Genomic DNA, 25,153 nt, shown 5'->3' with positions numbered 1-25,153 from the left:
ATGACAGTAGGTGCAATTAACCGGTGTCCACTCAGGCCAACATTTGTGACATGATCATGAAATCATCCTTTTTGTTTGATGGTGTGCTGTGAGGTTTTTCTAATGTACAACTTGTGCTTTGGCTCAACGTTTGTTTAACACTATAGTATCAATATATGGTGCGGAACAAATTTGAATGGTTTGCGTGAGTGAGGCTTACTGGCTTTTATATATGACATATACTGTACTGTATATGTCATTCAAGTCCGCGAGGAGTCGCCGCTTCTGTCCCGCCTCTTCTTGTCAGCCATTGGAATACTTTTCGTAATTTGATTGTCCCGATCTCGTGTCAATCAATAGTCACCCGCTTCTCACTCGCCACGCCCACCACGCTTCCTGGAGGTTCATTCGTGCATGACAGCTTTGTGGTGTAGCTGTTAGGTGGGGGGCGCACGCCTTTGATATTACATTATATTTAATCTATATTAACATTATAAACCGTTTAGGTTTATTAGGCGTTGTTGTCAGGTTTGGCGGCTTTGCTCCCAGGATTTGACCGTTGGTCACTGAACGAACTAACTGTGTCACTTGCCGTAGAAATACACGTACAGTAGTGGCTAACAAGCTGTTAGCTAATTAGCCTGATAGCTGGTTGGCTAACCAGCTCCCCGCAATTCTCTACAGCAAGTCCCACCCTCCACGGTGTGCGTGGTCGTCGTGCGAAGCTGCGGCCGTGAAGCGGTACTTACCCCCCACCCTCCCTACCCTCTAACTCGGCCGGCATCGTTACTTGTTACACCTCCGACTGGGCTACTCGCACAGCTAAACTATTAAGCCCTAGTACGTTAGATAGGTGACGCCAACGACATTGTTGGCGCTACGTGGGGAGAGACGTGTCTACCAAGGAGGGATACGTTCGCTGTTCTCATCCCCCCCGGCTAATAAGAGGTTTGGCTCCGAGAAGCGGACGGAAAACAAGAGCGAACGAGGAGGAATACTACACGGCGAAGGAGGGGACTGGCTAGTTTAGCCGGTGAGATTGAATTCGCATGTAAGTGGACTGTTTGTCACCAGCTTTTCCCGGCGGCTTATCAAACCGGCGACCGTGTTTAACCGTCCGACCACTTGTGTTGGCTTTAACGTCTCCGTCCGTCCGTGTCGTGTTAAACCGCCGAAGGTTGGCATTACTCCTAGCTAGCCAAGGCTAGCTAACGTCTTGAAGGATGGCGATGACAAGTACCGGCACACACCCGCCTAGTCCGTTAGCATTTGTAAGTTTTGATCAAGTCTGCTTGGTGTGTTTTTTTTCTGAAAGACGCCGTCGCCTTACTGCTACTGTCACAAGTATTAGCCTCTTTGCTAGCCAGCCACCAGCCCAAGTTGACAGCTCTGTGTGTGTGCGTGCGTGCGCGCGCGTGTGCGCACACGGCGGGCAATATTTGCGAAAGCTAACGACTGACCCGATTTATCTGATGATCCCTCCACTCCCTCCCGCAGTGGCAAACGTTAGTTCATATCTGCCCAATGCAGCTGTGGGAACTCCATGTTCTCTGGCTTAACTCGAGATAATGCAGCCGCTCAGTGTCAATGTCAGACCCAACACAAATCGTCACCGCAATGCACTCATTACCTTGAATTGTCAACTATAAATTGATGATCTCGTGGGTACCTTGGCAGTGGAATTCCAGCTGTCTGTCATAATCCACGGAGCAACAATTTTGGAATGGATACAGCCAAAACAAAACAAAACACATCTGCTTTGCAAACCTGCAGCAGGGTACTCTTTAACCATGTGACATATTCATTTTGATGATCAAGTTGATGAACCTAAGTAACAATAACCTGTTAGATTTTGACTTATGGCCTCTCCTACCACAGACCAAGAATAAGCACTGCCACTGAGCCACACACAACCATGAGTATTGAGATACCGGTGGGCTTGAAGGAACTGCTGGAGGGCTACACGGTGGAGGTGCTTCGGCAACGGCCGTCGGACCTGTTGGAGTTTGCCGTCCAGTACTTCACTCGCTTGCGGGAAACCAGGAGTCAAGACGGGGCCAGCGAGGGTGGCAAGATGGGAAAGGGAGTGATGTTTGATGGAGAACCGATGCAAACAGAGTCCAATGGTGACGACGATGACGAAGATGATGACTCGGACTTTGAACGTAAGTACTAGTTCATGTACACTACACCCGCATTGTTTACGGGGTATATCGACTGACCCCCTAACTCAAATAGTGAAAACAAAAACATGTAGTTGACCCCACTAAAACTTTTAATTAGACATATTTTAAATGAAAAATAGATGGCAGACTGTGATTCCAAAACACTTAAATATCGTATTCAAACTAATCTTACCCTTAAAAAGAAATGGCTTTTATATACAGTATATGATTTGGAAAAAGTGTATCAAAAGAGTACGCTGGCGTCACTGTTCATCCTGTGAAAATACCCTTTGTCAAGCAACTTTTTTTTTTTTTTTAAATAGCCACTCAGCAGAGCAAATGCACATATCAGACTTCAGATTTATGTCAGGTTTCTTGTAGTCTTCATGAATTATCATTTGTATTTAATCAAAATAAGAAATTTGAAAACATCTGCTTTTATTTTGGAAAACGATGACAACACCAACAACTGAATCGGTTTCAAAAAGGTTGTTGAGTAAGTACAGCATCAATTGCAGAGCTGAGCACTTGTTAATCGTCAATTCTCATTGATGACCTTTCGCCGAGTGTTTCCGCCTTTTCAGCGAATGTTTTTTGATGCGACAAAAATCGGCAAATTCACTACCAAAAAACCCCCAAAGCAAAACACGCCACATAATGTAGTGATCTGGAGTTCTCTTCTGAGGGTTTTGTAGAAGTCTAGGAGATGTAAGCTGCTCTACTGCTCTGCTCTGCATACGCTGCGCCGAGCAGCAGCGTGGCCTACATCTGTTCAGTTGTGGAGCTGGTATGTGTGTGTGTTGTTTTGTGAATGAGGCTTTTACAATGCATTGTCTCGGTGGGTTGATCCTCTTTAATGGACTGTGAATCTTTCAATCTACCAAACGTGTACATATCTTGGAGCTACCAGGGGTTTTCAGGGTTGAAGTTAACCAAATTCATTATGCCCATTGCCCAGGGGGATAGTGGTACCTATAGCAAGATCATTATGAGTGTTGATTATTATTTTAGTCTGTTTCATTAAAACAGTATTACCAAATTAATTAGTTAATTAGTCATTTATTTTCCCCATAGTATATCAAGGGACGTTTGCCCCCCATATGCAAGGAGGAATGATTGGCTGGCTTTGTTAGTTGGCTCAGGATAAACGCAGGATTACACTTTCCGCCTCTCTCTCTGACTCTCTCTTCTGTGCGTGTGTGCACGTGTGCCTGTGTTTGACAAAATGTGTAGCACACCCTGGCCTGTACGTGAGAGACAACTGAGCCGTAACAATTTCCCATTCAAATTCCAGCAAAAACAAGCAGTATCTTCTTAGTACATTATGATTAACACAATTTCCACATCTAGACTTTCCACCATGCAACGTATCATCAAAGGACACAGCTTGAACGTGTTGTGCTTTCTTGCCTGAACGCTGTGGATTGCACGCATGAAAGCCATGGCAAGAGATTATCCAGCCCGGCTTGCAACACAGCCCCAGGGCACATCACATGGGGTGACAACACAGGCCGGTATAGCTATATGCATCATGTGCCCTAACCTGACCACTCTTGTGCATGGCCTGCAGATAAAAAGTAACACATGCTCAAGCGGTGATCTGCTGGCCTCAAGTAAACGTCGTGAAATTACTTTTGAGATGGTTTCTTTCACATGTACAGCCAGGTAGGGCCGGGCGATATGGCTGAAAAGTGTATCATGAATGATAAGTATTTCTATCAGTCTATGAATAATTATTCAAAATATTTGTACTATTAAAAGTAAGGACCTAGAGAAAATAGGCCTAATTTAGGTAATTTAATTTTTAAATGTAACATTTATTCTTTTAATAAGAGGTTAACACAACTATATAAAAAAAATCATATTAACTGATCAATATAAAGATTAAATAAGCGCCTTTTTAAACATAATGTGTTATTGTGCTTAGTTCGGCTGGGCTAACCACAATATACGGTATGCAGAGGTATGGTACCTAGGTATGGGTGATACCGATACCAGTCTCATTGTCAGGCATCGTAGTTGCGGCGGTGGCCGATACCAGTTTTACTATCAAGAACTAGAATTTTAAAATTATAAGAATATACATTTTTCATTAATTCCATGCAATCTTAATGAAAAATAATGTATTGGGAATTGGATGTATAGGGCTTTCTTCAAAATCATGTTATTTTTGGGTGGGGAATTTTATGTACTAGTGCCATGCTATCGGTATTTGGTATCATCATCGGTGACTACTGGTACTCATCGTATGGAAAACTAATTTTCAAGGAATGAATATGGTTTTGGTTTACATTGTAATTAGGGATGCACAATAATATCGGTGGCCGATAATTGTCGGCAATTATCGACCAATTTGACGTCAAACAGATAAACCAGATAATAAAGAAATCCACCGGTAATAATAGACTTGCCGCTTTGGTCCATATGTTACCCTCGCAGTTTTGTGTTACATTTTTAAAAGGTTGTCTTTGAAGCATCTGCAGCATCAGCGTTTGAAGCTTCATGGTGTGTTACACAATGTTTCAATGTATTTGTACTTATAGTAGGACTCTAAAGTATATTTGCATTCAAGTTAATTTTGCAAACAATTATCGGCTTACTTATCGGTCATCGGCATCGGCACGTTCAAAATGATTGGTTTATCGGTAGCAGTTGAAAATAACATTATCGTGCGTCCCTAAATTTGTAATATAGGCAATTGTGCAATGTTGTTAAATATGTTTCTACAATAGTACCATAAATGCTTATTTGTGGAAGACGCTTTAGCCCAAAGTAGTCTTGTTGATACAGTTACATTAACCTTCATTCATTGGTAATACAATGTAAATGTATCGAACTAATACTCTCTTAGAGTGCCTACATTACTGTTGACAACCGTCTTAGGCCTACTTGATCTTTTTAGCTGGCTCATTATTGTCATAGGACATTTATTGTTTTACTTGACTGTGAAGTGCGATGCTGAGAATCGGAGCTGGCTAATACCGGAGCTAGCATGTCCTATCACCTACTGTTCTGAAGGTATTTGATCGTGTTAGTATACTCCAGAGTGAATAATAGTGACAATTCTGACGAAAAGTACAGTACTTAACTGTACTTGAACTGTCCCACATTTTGCAAGTGTGGCGACGTGGGTGGCATATAAAACGTACTCTTAATAATGTGTTTGTGCTCTGCCAAATCAACAGAATATGGAGAAAAGCTGGGCAATCTTAGGCAGAGAAGCTAGTTTATTCACTTTCACAGATAGGCATCGTTTGACCTTTGGCACTTCCTCATTCTCTTTCCCTGAGCAATCTTTAGTGGCACAGCAGAAAAATGAGCAAATGGAGGTGGGAATTTTAGGTGCTGTAGATGCTCCCTGGCCACCCCAGTTTGGAATTCACACAGCCTGTCATTTAAAGGAAGGGTTCAAAGTTTTCACTCAGAAATAAACACTTCATAAACACTTCCTAAACACTGTATGTATCCTTCTCAATCAACACCTGTGGGCTTCTGTTAATGTGTGGTGGTGGTGGTTTGGTCAACTGCGAGATTTCGCGAGACAGGACATTACGAGAATTGCGGCTCAGAAGCGAAAGGCTCTTCAATGGAAACACAGACAAATCGAAATTGTACTTTCATCCAAATAGTACAATATCGCTTTTATCAATATTTAGGAGCGGTGCCGCGCCGCTGCTGAATGAATACAACGGAAACGCTGGTGATACACATTTAAGTTTGTATCTGACTGGTAAAATTCAGGTAAAAGCATAAAATTTCATATGAAACTTATTGCACGTCTTTGCGATATGCATATTGCATGGGCCAATATCGCAATATCAATATTTTTCGATATATTGCCCAACCCTATATGCCGATTTTGTAATTGAGTGTAATAATTGAAATTGTAATTGGATTTCGATTAATTGCACAGCCCTACCTTTAAGTGAGACCTTTGATTGGAAAGCATTTTTTTGCAAGTGAGATTCAATTGCAAATATTTGATTAAGAAAGTATTTTATTGCTTTTTAAATATGTTAATTTAAATGGAAAATAAAATCAAGCTGTGTATGAGTAAGCATTGGAGCCTTGATAGCCGCAACTTCAAGCTCTGACATGAACCTCTTTTACACAGAGATCCCTCTTGTGACAGTCATTGCCCTGCATATCATGCAATTCTTTTTCCACGGCAACATTGTTGAACAAGACACAGCATCTAAAGGTTTGCATCAGCTGCCAATCTTAGAGGAGTTGACAAATAAACTGCTTTGCATAATTTTTGGAAAAACAAGCATTTTGAAACCAGGATTGTGCTGTTTTCAGGCACATATTGTGGAGAGTGGCTTATACATTTACACACGCTACAAATATGTTTCTACACATTAACACACAGGCACACCGATCACTCACTCACTTTCAGTAGAGCCAACAGAATGAAGAGACACAGTGGCCACAAGATGCACACGTAATGATAACCAACCAATCAGTGGTTTCCGTTTTCCGTATTCAATTAAGGAGAGCAGAGACCCAATTAGGGCAAAGCTTATTTACATATTGAATCTTTTTTTTTATAGTAATAAAAAAAACTGACTGTTCAAAATGTCAGTTATCTGGTCAACAAAAATCGCTTGGTTAAAAAAAAGGCATCCTGATTATTTCCAACCCAAATGACCTGATAAAAGGATATCAAAGTTTTTTGTTTTTTTTTTATTGAAACTATGATGATAAAGATTCTGTAACCCATAACAAAACGTAGTACATTTCTCCTGCTGGTTTCATTTTTCCACCACTTGGCTTTAAAGATGCATTGTGGAGTTTAAAATGTAGATGTTAAAGATTTTTCTAGATCATGCATGCTCCACCATTGCCCAGACCAGTACAACGAGACCTGCCTTTTTAACTGTGACTGCGCCTATCAGCTTGTCTTCCCTTCAGCCCCGAAACACCCCACAGATTTTTGCGGATGTTGGAGTGTTGGAGGGGAACGTCATGCTTGTCCCCGCGGACATGAAGTGTTGTTAGCTAGCATACGACACAATTGGGATGGGAACTGAAAAAAACATACAAGAGGAGGCCGGCTTTGAGCACTGTCAGAACTTCAGCTCAAACTCCAAAAAAAACTGGCGAAACGAATAGTTGAGTGTTATCTGAGTGTACATATTCGCACATGCACCATGCACGAGCTTGACACAGAGGCTGCAGTTACGCTTTAGGCCAGAGGTGGCAGTCATGAGTAAGAAAGTACTAAATTTCACAAAGCACCCTTAAAATGTTTCCAAAAAAAGAAAATAACAATTGTGTCCCAACTCGTTGTATTATATGCATAAACACACACACTTGCAGTGTCTAGTCCAGGCTCCCTTACTCTGCATGTGTTGACCTGGATGTATGAGACCAATCTAATTAGACAAGATGGCTTACAGGGAGAACAGGTTCTTATAGGCTTTAGCCGAACTGTCTTTGCCATTGCTAAGTAAATAGATTTAACATACTGGTAGGTGGAAGTCACTTCACTGAAAAGGCTAAACATGAATGGGCAGGAGATACTGAATGAGAAACTATTCATTAAAATGAATAATTAGGTTAATCATTTAAGTTTAGTTCTATAATTTGTGTGTCTAAAGTATTAGTCAGATGAAAGATGTCCTTGATTTTGGAATCCCTTTCAGCCTGCATAAGCCACCCACTTAACTGGTGTCAGATGGATTGTTTTTATGATTTGTGAAACTCACAGGTAATGAGAATAAAGTATACACGTGCTGCTTAACTGGGATTTTCCACATTGAGCGCTTGCACAGCAAAACATGCCTGTGCATTGGATTTCCACATTAAAGGACTGTATTTGATTGATTCCATTGCGGGGCAACGTCAGGAGTGCAACGCTATCTAAGACTAGCCTACTGATTCGGGATGAAGCTCAGCTTTTGTTAGCATGATTAAGGGTATTGAGAGAGGTTACTTGTAGGTGAAAATGGCCTATTTCAAGGTTTTGGGGAAGAAGGGGTTATTTTCTGTTGATAAAAATTATGAATAGCAGATGCTTGTACATGTCGGATTAACCAAAGCCAATTTGCTTTGTTTGTTTATGGAGCAAAAAAAGAAATTACCTGTATAGGTAAATCAAATATAAGTGAAATTTGATAAACGCTGGATAATTATTTTCCCCACTCTACTTGGTACTTTCAATTTTGAGTTTATGGACAGTCAACCCTGGCCTGTGGTATTGGTCACTTTTGTACACAATGCCAGTAAACTCCATCACAGAGGAATGTTAGTAAGCATGCATGCACACTGCCTTATTAGTAGGGTTAAGGCAGATGTGGTATCATCCACCATAGAATAATTTTAACCAGGCCCAGATGCCGATAATAATAATAAATTAAAAAAAATCAACACTTGAGTATTTACTAGCTAACAGAGGGTCTAAATAATTCACCTCTTTTTGAAGTTAATTTGAATCCCATCGAATGTGTTTGGTGCAGTCCCCATAGCTGGTACAGCCACAGTTGCCATAGAAACTGCTGGCCTTGAACAGCTCGGAACCAGTCCCTCCCGCCCATGACTGTGCTAGGCGGTAGCCTTGTTTCATTTTTATTTAGATAGTCAAGAGGTCATGACTAGTCCACAGCACTTTCCCTTTCAAATGTTCTTCGTATGTCTTATTTGCAAGATCTTAATGTGGTGTAATTGCTGATGTGTGAGGAAAGTTGAGGTGTGTTTTTTTTTTTTTTTTTTTTTTAAATTCAATGGAATAGAAGGCAACTACAAAGCTATTGAATTTAATGACCCCCACTGTAAGCATATGCTTGAGTTTGAGGAGGTTTGGACTTCTTTTTGACTGTAAATGGTCATGTAATTGGAGACCAGCTTGGCCTTGTTTATGTTTCACCCCAGTGGTTTGACGAGCGCTTGTTCCAATTTCCAACCCACTGACTGTTCACAAATTTTTTCTGGAGCCTATTTTGTCGCACATTACATCTGGTGGTCAGATATTGTCGTACTAGCACGCATTGCACAATATTTATCCTGGGGTATTAAAAGTTTGTGTTATTATGTTGCTGCAAGCACGAGTTGAGCTGCTACAGCTTTGGCCTTTTCTTGAGCACTAACCAAGTAAGAAACATACTTTCTCTTCTTAGTCTCTTCTTAGATGTGCTGGTTGATCATCTGGCCAGCAGCGCAGGAGAAAACTTGAAGTTTGTGCCGTAGTTTGGGTTTGAAGTATAGTGGACTGTGCTATTCGCGGGAGTACGGCCAGGCTGGCTCACGACTCACGAAAATCCACAATTTTCAGATTTTGATATGAGCATGACCATCAGTACCATCAATGATGATTAGTTTGCTAGTTGTGCTTGCTCTTCTTATAGCTGTTTTTCACATGTTAAGTCGGTGAGGAAATTAACACTTTGGGAACAGCAAACTATATTGCATTTATTGTATAAAATAATGCAGTGGATTCTTCCGGTCAGGTGACAGTCACTCATGTAGTCTGCTATTGGTACTGATTGGTTATTCTTTATTCAAAGCAAATTAATTGGATTGTCCTTCCACTCAGTAATAGAAAGTGCAATGTTTGTCTTCTTTCCCATCTACCGTACTGTACTTTAGATTCTAGCGCAGTCAGTTTTGGGGGTATCTTGAAAGGCTGTCTGGTCTGTGAAGGCGCTGCTGTGGGGTTCTCCACTGCTATGTAACAACATGACATTTTTTCTTTGCTGGAAAGCAACATAATAACAGCAAGTTGTTTTTTGAACGTTGTGATTCAACGTTGGCCTTTAATCGTTTTCAATATTGTGATTCAACGTTGGCCTTTAAAATAAAAGACCTAGAGTAACCCCTGACCTGGACGTGTTGTACAATAAATGCAATTGTTCCTCCTGCCAGTTATCAGTGATAATCTTGCATTATAGAAAAAAAAATAGGACTTAGATCTCATCGTGGGAAAGGTTGAAGCAATGCACTGAATGCAGTCTTACTTTGTGAGGGTGATGCATACCTGTCATGCAGACAGGCTGTAGTAAAAATGAATGCAAACCATCAGAGTATTGTTTTGTTTCAGAGCAAGTTAGATATTTCATTTTAGTGCATACCTAGTCATTAGCGTCATGGATGAGCTAAGCCTTTCCCAGATGACTTTGGGCAAGAGGCAGGGTTAACCCTGCACTGGTTGTCAGCCATTCACAGGGCAAGTTCTGACAATCATTCAGACTCAAATTTACTTAAATGCCCTTTTACATAACATGCAAATTCCACACAGAAAGGGCAGAGCCCGGATTGTAACTGCCAATCTCAAAACTGTGAAGAGGGATGAATTAACACAACCAACTGATCATAAATAATCCTAAATGCTAGCACTAGGGCAAGGATCATATATCGATTGCAATGTGTACATTTCATCAGGTCACAAACCTTGTGGAGAGAGAGTGGTGGCAATTAGAGTGAGATACTGGGAAAGTCGATGAGCGTGATAAGTGACCAGTGGAGAATGAGTGGGAGAGAGCACAAGAAACAATCTGTGGTTGGGAAAAAGATGAAGGCACAGTAAACAAGAGGGAATGTCTCCCACCCTTATTTGTTTTAGCACTTACTCTTCAGGGTCCATAGGGGGCTGTAGCCCCTCCCAGCTGGTGACCACACAATCTCTTCCCAGTGGCTGACAAATGCATTTAAACATCTTGTGATACCAAACAGCTATTGATAGCATTATTAATTGTGTTGCAAAAAAGTTGTAGTCATAAAAGCTTTTTGACTGCAGCAAAGTGTTAGAGTGGAATGTTATGACGTCACATCACATTAGACACATTTTGTGAAAATCTTTTTATTTTATTTTTTATTTTTATGTTGCCACTGAACAGCTGATGCAGAGCCTGGAAACATTTAGATGAAGGAAAAAAAATCTTCTAAATAACTCCACTGTGCTTCATAGTTTTTGCTTAAGGCCATCTTTCGCATTCTTGCTATTCTGCTTTAGGATTACTGTTTTTAAAATACTAGAGTTGTAACCTCTGTTCCAATGACTCTAGTTCTCTCTCTCTCTGTCTCTGTCTTTTTTAATACATCCATTTGACTGTCAGATATGGTTCAAACAGATTAGAAACTGTACTGCTAAGGAAGACATTACGGTGCAAATTTGTCTCATTACCCACTCAATGATCCTAAAATACTGTTGAACTACTTGTTTGCTCTGTCCATTAGGCAGATCCAAATTTGTTGGAATAGTAATAAGTGATACAAAGCTCGTTATTTTGCTATGGTGGTCCTCAGGGGTGAGTTAAAGGTGCAATGCGGAGTTTAAATGTATTTATTTATTTTTTTTAATTTATGTATACATCATGCATGCTTCACCCATGCCTAGATGAGTGCAACTTTCACTGAGCAGCGGGCCGACCTGAAAAAGAAGCGATACCCTGCGGCAGCGGGAAGGCTGGGCACACATTTTCTTTTCATTCACGCTTTTTCCGTGGGGCAAACTGGGAATCGAAATTTAGTGCCAACATATTAAAATCTGAATGATTCCGATTCCAATTTATTGATATCCAAAACTTGCGTTAGCTTCTTCGAACAGACGGACGGTTGTTTTGATCACGTGGGTGCTGCATGCTACAGCCAGACGCTGCTGGGTGGAAGAGCACGAGCAGTGGCTGGAATGGACTGCTTGTATATAAGTGCTAATGTCGAAGATTTTGGATGAAGTCCGATAAGATTCCGATATTGACTGATGTCCGATATCAATATCTGATCGGGACACTGTGTTGGCCATTCATGGTGCTGAATTGCTATGATTTTAAATAGTTGTAGTTGATGCAGAGACGGTTAGAGTAGTTAAAAGTTGCTTAAAAATAATATGACTTGCGGAAACTTGAGTGTGAGGGGAAAAAAGGAAGTAAAAAAAATACTATTAAGTGCTGAGTAGCTAGTGAGTAACTTTTCTTTTCTTTTATTTTTTAAATTCTAAGCATGAATGTCAAGTCAAATAAAAATAGATAAAATATAAAATAGATAAATAAATAAATAAAATTAAACAAATAATCCAGTGGCCAGGAAAAAAAATTCCCGATCAAAATATGGTTGTATAGCTTCTTTTTAAGGAAACAATTGAAGGAAAGTTAAGTGGAAAGAATTCAATTCAATACAATAGTGTTTCAAGTAATTTATCTACTATGTTAAGAATTCCCCAAGCTGTTTTGTGTATGATGTTTAATTATATCTTGTATTGAAATCCATGCTTTTAATTTGGAAGGCTGCTCTGTATTTCCGTTTCCTGTTTCACGTTCTCCGTTCTCACCCTTTTTTTAACTGGGATGTGACTGTGCTCAGAAATACAGTGCTCAGCATACAGTGCTGCTCAAAAGTTTTTGAACCTCTTGAGCAATTTGGATTTTCCAATAGTTTCAACCTTATTTTGTTGTTCAATCTGAACCATTACATTTTATATGAAATAACAGGTTTAGGTTTAGCATTTCAATGCATTGTTCTTTTTTAAAAAATCAATTGTGTAGTCCAAACTAAATTAAAAAGAATTTTTGGTTAATTCATCAGGTAGGTGCAAAAGTAACTGAACTCTGAGCTCCATTGCTAAAAACAAGCAGTCAAGTAGGATCAGGTAGGACAAATTGGTAGCTAAACTAACCACTGATTGGACCAATGAAATAAGAGAGGTTTAGTGAAGAAATTGTGCTGACTGAAACAGAGACAAAATCACATCACTTTAGTCTTACCCAGGTGAACCCAATACAGGTCAGTCATGCTGAGAGGAAGAAAAATCTCAGGGGACCTCAGGAAGTGGGTAGTGACAGTACATCTGTCTAGGGAAAGCTATAAAGTCATCAAAAAAAAATAAAAAATAGCTTCCTCATTCCACTGTGAAGCAGATTATCTGCAACTAGACAACACTGAAAATGACTACATTCCAGGCTAGAAGTGGATGCCTTCTAAAATATCACCAAAACCCACAAGATAATTGATACTTCAGGTGAAAGCCAACCTGTGCATCACATCGAGGGATTTGCATACCTCTTTTGCTGCATCTGGGAAACGCGTGTATGCTTCAAGAATCAGAAGAAAAGTCCATCGACAAGGCTTGCCAGGTAGAAGCCTCTGCTCACAAAAAAAGATAAAAGCTGCCCATCTCAACTTTGCCAGCGAGTACCTGGACAAACCTGAAGCTTTTTGGAAGTCCTTTCTGTGGACAGATGAGTCCAAAATTGAACTGTTTGGGCACAACTAAACCAATCATGTTTGGTGAAAAGTCAACACTGCATACCAGCAAACACAAACTTTTGAGCAGCACTGTATACGAGTACAACCCCTACAAAAAATGTAAACATTTTATTCAATATCTCAATGAACATAAGAACAATTTCCAAAATGTTGACAAAATGTTTTGTGTAGAATATGTGCTTAATTTACAACATGAAAGTAAGGTTGATAATAGAATGCATCGATTACAAAATCTTCAGTTTAATCAAATTACCGTAACTAATGCAAAAAAAATGAATGCACCCGGCAACAAAAACGACTATATTTAGTATTTTCTAATAATAATAATTTTTTAAATAATTTTCTATGATTTCCATGACTTTTATGGATAGCAACATGTCTGCTAGGCCTGGAATTAGTTGTCTATTTTTCTCGGGGTCTACTTATTTGTGCAAAATGTTCTTAAATAAATTTGTTAGGAATACTACTTTTTTTGTATGCACTAATTAACAAATCTTGTTTGCAATCAATGGCGCACATTTGCGGGGCATTTTGTCGTGTAGTATCCCTTGGAAAATATTAATTCTGAAAGGAAACTAAAGGTGTTCTTGCAAACCTAGTGGGGTGTACTCATTTATGTTGAGCACTGTAACCTACCATCACATTCAAATCACATGCTTTGTTGACCACATTTATTGATCAAGTACAGACTGAGGTTTCAGTAGTATTTGCCCCAAAAGATGCCCATTGACAGTTACTTATGACTATAAAATAGGGCTAATGTAAGCCCAGCCAAAATGACAACAAAAGCACCTACAACTTACTGCAAGGTGTTGTCCTCCCACCGGCCGAAATTTAGGAGCGGGCTCCAATTCTAATGTTTGGTCAGACACAGACAAGCAAAGCAGGAATCAGGATGATGAAGTTTTTCATTTTGACAAGTCTGCAAAAATGTGTCTGTTCCTAGAGTGTTGCTTTAAAATTAACGGACATGTTTTTATCTCCATGCATGTTGTTTCTTCTTTGACTGCCGCTTTACTATTAAGCACATATCAGGAGTACGTATTTATCACCCGGTTTGCTCCCCCCAATCAATGCCATCAGTGTTCACATCCTGGAGTTCGTCCCTCATCTGCTCATGTGAGTCTCTTTGTCCACGTGCCTTTTAATATTTTCAGGTTGTTCAGTACAACTTTTCATCTTCGTTCTTTGCCATAAGGAGCTCACTGTTCACATGTGCCAATTTACTGCTATCAACTACCTAATGTGTCAAATTTCCATTTTGGCTCCCTCATCTCTTTTCTCTCTAACAGTTCTGATATGGCACATGGTGAGTGCACGCTGCGGGAGGGGGAGAGATAGCGAGAGCTTGTGAGGGGAATGGTGGGGAAGGAGGAAAGGGGAAATGGAGGGATGAGTTGCCACTTGTTACAAGCAAGACATTGGAGAAGGGAGTTGGATGCGGCTAAGAAACGACGAGGAGAGGGTGAACGGGGTAGGGTTGTTATGGCAATGAGATCCTTTTTGTGTTAGGTTGCCAAGGCAACTTCAGGCGTACATTTAATACAGCCACCAGCATCGCCACGCTGCCACAAACACCACACAAACGCATGACTGTAGGGAGAGCGCTTAACCCTTTCCACATGCAGACTCATGCACCCACACAACTGAACACACATGCATGTGATCAGAAATATTTCCTGCACTGCATTCATGCAATATACAATGTGTGTTCAACACCAGGCCTGAACGTATAGTGGTGGTTAGCCGACTTTTATTTTCATAAGTTACTCTGAGTAACCTTTTTTTTCCCTCCAGAAATATGTGACTCAGTGCTATTCTTATTTAGTAACTATCTATTATCAACAAAGGAGACGCAACAATAGACATGGCCCTTATCCACAGTGCCAGTAGTATATTCTGTATTCCAACATATGATCAAAAACGATTATCATCTGTACAAGTCTCAATTTTAACTTGGGCCAAGTGCAAAAAATATGAGATAATGCAAGCATGAAGGATGCTATAATTGTTAGTCTGTGAGAATGTAATAGCTTTATGATATAGGTGGGGAAGTAGTGAGAAAAGCAGGATTGGACAGACTTAATTGATATGATGGCAAGTTACCTAACTCGCTTATAAGGTTAGACGAATAGTTATTTTACTCTGCCATCCCATCTCTATTGCTTTTTTGTTATATTCTTGTATAATGCTCGCTCAGGTGTTGTGCAATGTTAACAGCAGTTAAGTAATAAGACTTGTTCAGTGTTGAACTAGCCAATAGTTTTGAAATTCATAAATCAATATTTCCCTAACACAATTTCAAAAGAAAAATATACCGGTACCTTGGGTGATCCCACCTGCAAATGTTGCCATACATAAGTTGAATCTAGTTTGCCTCTTAAACGTTGAATAATAGTATGAACATTATGAAGACTAGTAGAAAGGAGTGTGAGACTCTCACCCTTTTTCATGCGAGTGAGGAAAGTGGCGTGTATGTATGATTATGTTCCAGTCTCTCAGCTTCACAGTCTCGATCTAATGGGATCTGACAGGATGGTAATACGGTATCAGTACACCCTTAATGTGTGTCTATGTGACGCATGTGTCGCAACGGAGAGCCATGTCCCCTCTGGCCTGCAACAATGTCGGCATTATCAAGCAAGTGAATGTGGGTTAGTTGGCTCTCAACTTTACACATACTCACCCTAATGTAGGGGTGGGCGATAGGGGCTGCAAAAAAGTGTATATTGAGTCTTGATATATATATATATATATATATATATATATATTTATATATATATATTTTTTTTAAACTCTAAGGATATTTTGATGATATTCTACAAAAATATTCTGTAAATATGCGATCACTTCACAGATATAGACGTCATTTTTGAACAACGTCATTTTTGAACAACTCTTGTTCTTATTTTAATTTGCTTCTTATTTTTAATTTAATATATTAAATTTAATGTGCTTTTTATTTTAATTTGCTTCATATATCTTCTGCAAAACATTTTAAAATGTGAATATGTTACGGCAATGTTTAACAAGGAAAAACATTATGCGCAGACTATGTAGGGCGTTTTCATTGATTTTTGTGCATATGTCAATTAAATTTGTCTTGTCTTATTCCATAATGACAGATATCATCACATTTTGAGCTTTACTAAGTACTCGTCCGCCACTGCCAACTACTACGGCAATCAGAATGACAAAAGGTGTTTACTACAGTAGTCAGAATGGAAACAAATATATTTTATTTGCTACATGGTGATATGATGGTGGGACAAACAGACAGTAACTCAGACTCTGGTCAACTTTTACCCGCTCGCATTATAGCGGCGTTGATGAAGCCTCATCAATGTTAACTTGCGTTGTCAATGATACAGTTTGTGTTAGCTCAACTTGGTGAAGGTTTTTCTTAGTGTGTTGCTTTACTTATCTTTTCTTGAGCGGTAGTTGTGGTACTTGTGGAGTTGCGTAATCCTCCATATGTTTCGTGGTGAAACAAGCGTCGGCGAATTGCTCTTTTCCAGCACGTTATGATGTTCTTTTGGTCTTGTCGACCCCGAATAATTTCCAGACTTAAGTCTTGCTATTAAATTACTCGCTCAGAGAAGAGACTTCTTCAACTCCATTTCCTGACTTTAAAACACTGCCGTTTTCTGCTCGGCTGTCGTCCTCCAGGTCACTTGACTGAATCCTGCCCACTGATTTGCCAAATGAGGTCTTTCATCGCTTCTTCCTTCTTTGCAGCCAATCAATGGAGCCATTATTTTTCTTTTCAAGACAGTATTAATATTCAATAACGTAAAATTGGACATTGTGAAAGCAACATTGACGATAATACCGATGACGATAATTATCGCCCACTCTTACCCAATTATAAAAACACATTGGAATGATCCCCCCTCCAAAAAATCGTCAAATCAATGCACATCTAGATGTCCACACGCACACACAAGCGCACACCCTCTTTTGAATGGCCTCTTAATTATTCCTGATTTATATTCATATCCAGCAGTGTCCGTCCGAGACACTACATCTTGATAAATACTCCGGTCAAGGGTGCAGCACTCAAGTTACAAGCTCAAAATTTGCATTTCCTCAAATAATTTACTCCGCTCTAATAGACACTATGCTCCAGGTCACCAAGTGCCATGACTGAGTGGCTAAAAACGCTGCCTGGCGCTATGAGGATCCCAGTTGGAACCCATGGGTGTTGTACCAGAACTCTAAAACTGCTCTCCGGCTCCCACAAGCTGTCCCCCTGTGCTCCAGTTTTCTGTCCTCTGTCAACTTTGAATACTGATTGTGATTGTTTTCGGCCCGTCAATATTCAATATCACTTATCCAGTACAGGGTTATGTGATGGGGAGGGTCCTATCGAGTGCGAATTTAATCTGTTAATGAGATTGTGAAGCCACTGAAAAATTATGTTTTATTTGAGTGTAATTAGGTGTTGCTGTCATGTTGCTGAGCATGTCGCCACCATGAAGATCTTTAGGTTGTTTTGTTTTGCCTATGTTTGTGTTCAACTTTAATTTCTATGTATCTTTCTCTGTAGCCAGTATCATTATGACTCACTGTCTACATTTTCAGCCCTTTTTGCTTTCTGTGTGTGTGAGGGGTGTGTGTGTGTAAATGCTACTTTTTTCAGAACGATAACAGTTTGAGTATTCACGCTTAAATACTTACGGATACCAAGTACCGATTCCGCTAATACTACATAAAATGCACATGATGATTCACCTGAGGGAGAGAGGGAAAGGGAGGGAGGGAGTGTGTGAGTATGACTGTGAGAGAGAAGAGGGGGAGAGTGAGAGAGAGGACAGAGAGAGTGAGAGAGAAGGAGAGGTGAACCTTTCCTCCCAAAAATATCTGGACCTTTTGCATCTCTAATTGAGAACCTCTGCCTAATACCTATGCATGGTATCGGTACTTTCCCATCCCAACTTTTTAAATTCCATTTCCCTCACTTTTAACAATTGCATTAAATATTGTTACACAGACTACCCAGGTAACATAGAAGATGTCTTAATATTTGTATGTTTAAACACAATGATGTTCATTTGCTCCTCCCCATTCTTATCTGTTTGCAGCCCCACCACCAAGCAGATTCAACAGAAGAGTGTCAGGTGAGATTCCTGTGTGTGTGTCAGTGCATGCCTACGATTTCACTATTGTATCTTTGACGTCATGTCCCTTAAGGGCTAGTCACACTGACTACAATATTGCATACTTCATTGGGTAACAGGTCTTTTTGCAGTGCGTGCACGTATTGTGTTGACCATGCACGTCAAACACAAGTAGCAGATATTGACAGCCTCCTTCACTGGCCTGTTTTTAACCAATGAGTCTATATGCGTAGGCTGTGTCTTGTCTGCACAGCCGTATTACAATCTCCAGAAGTATTTGGGCAGTGACAGTTTTGGGATTTTTTTTATTTATTCATACCGCATCACAGTGGATTTGAAGTGATGATGTTTGAATTGTAGGCTTACAGCTTTTTATTTAAAAGATTCCATACAAAACATTTGCTTGCCATTTAAAAGTACTTCCATTTTCAGGGGTATAGGACAGTATTTGGACAGTTAACACTTACAAATATAGCCATATTGGCCATCATTTTTTTAATTGGATGTGTCGTCATGTTTCTACGACGCGCCAGCGCCATGAGATAGCTGACGTCTGATTGGTGTATCACTATCAAGGCCTTTTCATTTCATTGTACTGTCCACTCTACTGTTTACATACAGTATGAGTAATTGACTTGTCAGCCTTAGTGGAGAGCAGCTGCACTTTGGTTAGGTTGTTGGTGTGTCAGCTGATTTTTATCTTTACTACTGTCCTTCCATTGCTGTTGATTCTGATGCCTATTCCCAGCTTTATAGTGGCTTCAATTAGACTGAGTACCGTAAACCTTTTTTTGTACAACTGTACTGGTAGAACAGTCACAAATTCTCATAATGTAATTTTAAAAAATGAATTCAAACAAACTAGGGGGCTGCATTTCACTATTAATCAATTATTAAATATGTATACACAATAAATAAATCAGGTCAGACTTGCAGATTTGCTGCCAGCAAGTTCAGGAAAATAAAGTGCTTATATTTAAAGGGGAAAACAAAGTTTTATGACTTCAAGATCACAAAACCAACAGATGGCATTAAACAATTAATTTCTATGAAAAGAAAAAAGAAAAGAAAAGACTCCAATATCATTTTTATCATGCCCATCTTAATTAATCAGAAACCTGTACCCGGGTGATGGTTATTCAACTGTGGTCTTTTTGCGAATGTCTTATATATTGGAATTGTTGAAACAGGATTTCTACTTTCCACATCCACTATAAAATGCCCAACACTTACCTTTAAAAGTGGCGTCATGAATTCATAAGATGTAGACATATTTTGAATTGGTGTCTCGTAGGTTTGCAGTAATTGCAAGGCCATTTTATTATATAATATGGCTCATTTGAGGCCATTTTTGAACCAGAACTGATGTACTGTATTACGATAAACTAATAAAGTTATAGTCGGGGGAAATGTTTCTAGATGTGTCTTTGTTAATGATCTGTAACCCTTATGAGGCAAAAACAAGTTGACATGGGCAGAATTTCACGCGTCTTGTCAAGAATATGCCTTGTGTTCAATGCAGCTCCATTTTTTGCCTACTTGTGTACTCTTAATTTCTCGACAATAGCACACACTCGTACATTATATAAAAAAATCATCCCTGAGCTGATTTTCCTTTGTACTGTGTATTACCAGTATGGTTTCCCTGGTTTGCTGCCATCCATGCTCAGAAATTTAAGTATTATCTATCCCGTATATTGATTTGATAGATCGGGGTTTGCTGTGCTCAGCCTCAGACACCTTTTTTTGTGGAAGGAGAAGTTCTCTTATCTTGCTAACCGTTTTGGCGGTCTATACTTGAGCCTCCCTTTGACCTGCTTCCTGGTGTGCAACAGAAGTCTCGTCACCTGAATATGCACCAATGTTTACAGAGTGGTGAGAGCATTATGAAATGGCGACGTGATTTCTTGGTGTATGGGTAAGCAACCCAGTTTTATAGAAAACGGGAAATTAGGTCAAAAATGTTTTTATTAACGGCCGTTTCCATGTTGCGCTCACCCCGTTTTGGGACAAATCCACTCTTAAGGCCATCATGATTCTTGGTGAACAACGAAAATTATGTATTTATAAATTTGTACCATGAAGCATTACATATATTGGAATGAAAGCACACCTTTTTCACAAACCTTAGATGCGGGTTAACAGTTATTTTGCTTATAATGATGTATAATGTCTCCCCTCAATTTTGGATGTATACATTTTTAATGTGTGTTATCCTCGAGAAATTATGGCAGTAATTCTCAATGTTCATTGACGTCCAACTAAAATACCAGACCAATGACAGTCTAGGCTAATGCCTTATTTTGTCAGCTAAACAATATTCAGTAAGACTTTTAATTCATGCAGGAATGAATGCAGTGCGATTGTTTATGTGAGAGTGGTGATCTCTCCAGAATCACCTGCTGTCAGTTGACTGTGTACACAAGTAAACGATGAATACTGCACAAGACACAGACACCTTTTATACACAAAGGAATGCTTTAATTAGCTTACTGCTTGTTTTAACTAGAGGTTTGTTTACCTTACAAATTCACTAAAGATTAATCTTGAATAAAACCATATTTGCATATCAAATAATGTAGAATCTTTTTTTCTTGAGTAATTGATACTGTGTATTTTAGTACATCGAATCAAATATGCATATCCCTCTAGTGTGTGCGGAGGCATTCAATCCAGATGAGGATGATGAGGACACAGAACCCAGAGTGGTTCATCCAAAAACAGATCAACAGCGCTGCAGACTGCAGGAGGCCTGTCGGGACATCTTGCTCTTCAAAACACTGGACCAGGTAAATAATAGGAAGGATGACTAGGCATGCACGCGCATTGGTGTCAAAAAGCTAGTCCCCTTTACCCTGTGTTCCTTTTTGTGTCCTTTATCATTAATGTCATAGTAAAAAATGCTGAGATCCGTCCATGTGTGGGATTTCCCAAAAATTATGAATGTGTTTTGAGAAGTCCCTGCTCTTGATTTATTTACTATCTTGATTTATTTACTATTTTATTATTTATTTATTTATTCTGCTTTGGCTTGAAACGAATAAGAATGTATGTTCCCAGTGTGAACCGCAGTGGTATCACAATTATAAATGATTGTGTTCAACCTGTACCCCAGGAATAGCATGATTGTCTTCAGAATGCATATTCTTATGAAACATGAAAAAATGTCACTAAATGTGAATTTAAAAAAAAATGCCCTCACCCCCACCCCTTTACACACATGCCTCTTTGAGAAAACATAGTTTGTTTGTCCTGCCTCCAGGGGCCTTACTCACATGAGCGATATGCCTTTTTTAAGCTTCTCGTTCAATTCCACTGTTGCTCCTTGTTTCTCTCTTTTCTTTTCTTTTCTTTTTTTTTTTTTTTTTTTTTTTTTTTAAATGTGTCACCTTTCTTGTCCTTCTCATCCCAACTTCAGGAGCAGTTCTCTGAAGTGCTGGACGCAATGTTTGAATTACGGGTTCAGCCCCAAGAGCATGTGATTGACCAGGGAGATGATGGGGATAACTTCTACGTCATAGATCGGTAAAGATACAAATAGTGTCACGTTTTCACAGTTTTATCTGTCAAATGGGAAGTCAAGTCAACAATTTTTTTACAATATTAAGTTCTATGCGCCCCCACTAGCCTAAACACGGCATTCTGATTTGAATATGACAATATGAATGTTTGACTTCACTTCCCTTTAAGGTTAGTACAGCACAAAACTGTTAGACCACATATCACCAAGAGGGCATGCACTCTCCTGTTTACAAAAAAAGGGTGAAGGACTTGCCAAATGAGCAAAATCAAAAGTACCAGAGTTTTAAAGGTTATTGCTTTCCCGACCCCTGCCTCTAATTACTCATCAGTACAGTACAGTGACAGTCCACTGAAAGTGTGTATGCAGGTGGGCAGATCACAATCTAAACCTTTGTTCTCTGTGTTTTTTCTGCATGAGGTGTGTAATGATGACCTTTACCAGCAGCACGCCTGCCAAGTCATACTATCCCAGGACTGTAAAAATGTAAATGGGATATCCTCTAAGGATGCATTCAGACTTCAAATATGGATTTTCAGACTAGTGAGCAATGTTCCCTCTAAGTTTCCATGCGTCTGAGCATTCATACAAACTCCTTGAGCATTCTTGGACCATGGAGAGCAACATCAGACATGCACACTTTTGAATTTCTTTGTATCAGGCAAATAAGAAAATTCCATATGCCAATACAGCTCTGGTTTGAATTTGTTGAATGCACTGTATACATTTGCTGTGTACCGAAGGCAGTGTGTAATTGTGCATGCGTGTAGATTAGAGGGAACATTGCTAGTGAGTGCTCCAGTGTGGTATACTTCTATTACTGCCAATCGGCGTAATACAGATAACCAGAATGAGTCACAAAGTCAAGACGGTTGGAGTAATGCAGTAGATCCTTAAGTGATTCCTTCAGCCCATTCCAGCTGGCTTTGGGTGAGAGGTGAGGTACACCCTGAACTGGCCGCCAGCCAGTCACAGGGCATATACAAACAACCATTAACACCTAAGGACAATTGAGGCTTCAATGTAACTAAGCAACATGTTTTTAGAATGTGGTAGAACTCCTGAGTTCTCAACCTCAGAACTTTTAGGTGGATGCAAGACATGGTACAGAACAACAGACCTGTACCTGTAAATCATGCATTTTAAACATGTAATTGCCCCGTATACGTATTTATACACTGGCCCATTTTTAATTAACACACTTTTGATCATGTACAGTATATCGGGTAATACAATACAACTACATACGTGAATTTGGGTAGATGCTCTGCCTGAAAGGCACAACTAGAATTCTGCACTTGTGTCCTCTAACTCTAAATCAGAAATGATTGGCTGTGAAATGTTATTTTTAATCTCATAGAAGCCAACTGCCATTTTTAGATTTAACCCTGGGAACAGCAAGTGATCCTCAACCAACCGACCTGAATGGTCTGCTCTGTCCAAGTAGAATTAAAATGTCAGATATGTTGGGCCTGAGCCGCACTATGACTTGTGGCTTAGTAACATTTAGAGGGTCTTTTTGAAAACTGGTAAATTGTAACTAATGAAATATTCTATAGAACTGTGCCAATCTCCTAAACTTGTGCATGTTAGAACTCTAGCCGCAGGTCTGAGGGCCAATACTATTCACTTGAACTTGTGGCTAAATGAGATGAATCACATTGCGGTACTTGGACTGTGCATGGACTGATGCAAGGTTTCTCTCATTGTTTGATGTCTCAATCTCCAGAGGTGTGTATGACATTGTGGTATCAGGATCATGCGTGGGTCAGTATGACAATAAGGGGAGCTTCGGGGAGCTGGCGCTCATGTACAACACACCACGTGCAGCTACCATCATCGCCACCCAGGAGGGATCACTATGGGGACTGGTAAGAGCATCCAAATATGCCATCATTCAAACCTGAAAGCTTTTGTAGATATAAAGCCAATGTTGTCTCTTGTCCCACTAAGACTTAAGAATGAAATTAAATTTCCATGAATGAATGGAGGTGGTGATCTGCTTTTCCCCCAAGTGGACAAACAGGGAACGACAAGTCAGATAATCTACTTGTGATTTTTTCTCCCCCCTACCCTTTAGGATCGTGCCACATTTCGTAGACTCGTTGTGAAGAACAATGCCAAGAAGCGAAAGATGTATGAGTGTTTTATTGAGTCTGTGCCCCTACTGAAATCCCTGGAGGTGAGTTCAATGCTTGAAAGAGTGGGCCTTCAATAAATATGTTATAATGTTTGTAAACAATAGGTGCCAACATAATGGCTAGCCTGATGACTTGTTTTGAAGCGTCAAAGGAGCACATCTGTTCCATTAGCCTTATCCGGGCAACAGAAAGATAAATTAATTAGCCAGGCTCTCAGTGGCCAGGTTAACTGTCTGAATTTCCACCACTTCTATTCTTCAATCAATCAACAGTTGAAATGTAAATTGCGGCCAGTGTTGGGTGTTCCTCGGAAACACTTTACCTTATGTGACCTCTTCTTTTCAAATGATACTTTACACATTCATACTGCGGTGGTAGAGAAGAAGGCTAAAATCATTTTTGCCCTTTGCACTATTTTCCCAGTCGCTCTGCCTTGGTTAAATGACAAGCGTTTGTTTAGATGTGGTGTCATCAGAGCTATTGCCATATGCAAGTACGTGTGTAGTCATGGTGAAAATGTCTATAGACATAAACATGTTTTCATTAATGAGAGCATTCTGCTCCCAGTATTTCTCTCATTATCTTGTATCCATCATCCACCCCGTTAAATCTGTGCAGGCATCGGAGAGGATGAAGATTGTGGATGTATTAGGTGCAAAGCAGTTTTCAGATGGTGAGCGCATCATCACACAGGTAAGCCCCTGGCATTTGACCTCATGCAGGCGAGCTAAGCATGGCAGTTGTTTACCAATCATGTTGTGTCATGGCATCTGTAGCGTGTTTAGGACACTGGTAATTGTGTACCCACATCCCAATTTTGCGATTGTGATTTAATATGCAAGCTTTTTTTTTTTTTTACGAACACAACCTATAAATTAATCTATACCACAATAAACACAAACAGATTTATTATACATGAATGTTTTGGACTTATGGGTTAAGCTTATGCTAATATAAAGGCAATAATTGTTCAACTCTGGATGTTGATATGAGCAGTTTTTGACAAAAGATTTCAAATGTGTCTTAGAA

The 25,153-nt window shown here is 39.7% G+C and overlaps 1 protein-coding gene across 2 annotated transcripts in view; it reads left to right on the top strand.

Annotated features, from left to right (window-relative positions):
* Positions 1-377: 377 nt before the first annotated feature.
* The window catches only part of prkar2aa (protein kinase, cAMP-dependent, regulatory, type II, alpha A), a 27,408-nt gene continuing 2,632 nt past the window's right edge, over positions 378-25,153 (top strand). Inside the window, exons 1-8 of one of the 2 annotated variants that reach the window (XM_077544012.1) lie at positions 378-1,030; positions 1,858-2,144; positions 18,428-18,463; positions 21,116-21,252; positions 21,882-21,988; positions 23,713-23,854; positions 24,064-24,165; positions 24,743-24,817. In XM_077544012.1, the coding sequence (XP_077400138.1) occupies positions 1,895-2,144; positions 18,428-18,463; positions 21,116-21,252; positions 21,882-21,988; positions 23,713-23,854; positions 24,064-24,165; positions 24,743-24,817 (849 nt within the window). In that variant the 5' untranslated portion in view covers positions 378-1,030; positions 1,858-1,894. Of the gene's footprint in view, positions 1,031-1,104; positions 1,251-1,857; positions 2,145-18,427; positions 18,464-21,115; positions 21,253-21,881; positions 21,989-23,712; positions 23,855-24,063; positions 24,166-24,742; positions 24,818-25,153 lie in introns of those variants that run through there. The other variant, XM_077544019.1, reaches the window with a different exon arrangement.

This window comes from Vanacampus margaritifer, chromosome 1, assembly GCF_051991255.1.
Source record: "Vanacampus margaritifer isolate UIUO_Vmar chromosome 1, RoL_Vmar_1.0, whole genome shotgun sequence".
Taxonomy (NCBI): Eukaryota; Metazoa; Chordata; class Actinopteri; order Syngnathiformes; family Syngnathidae; genus Vanacampus; species Vanacampus margaritifer.
The sequence above is the reverse complement of the archived record's forward strand: the minus strand, read 5'-3'. Positions and strand labels throughout refer to the sequence as shown.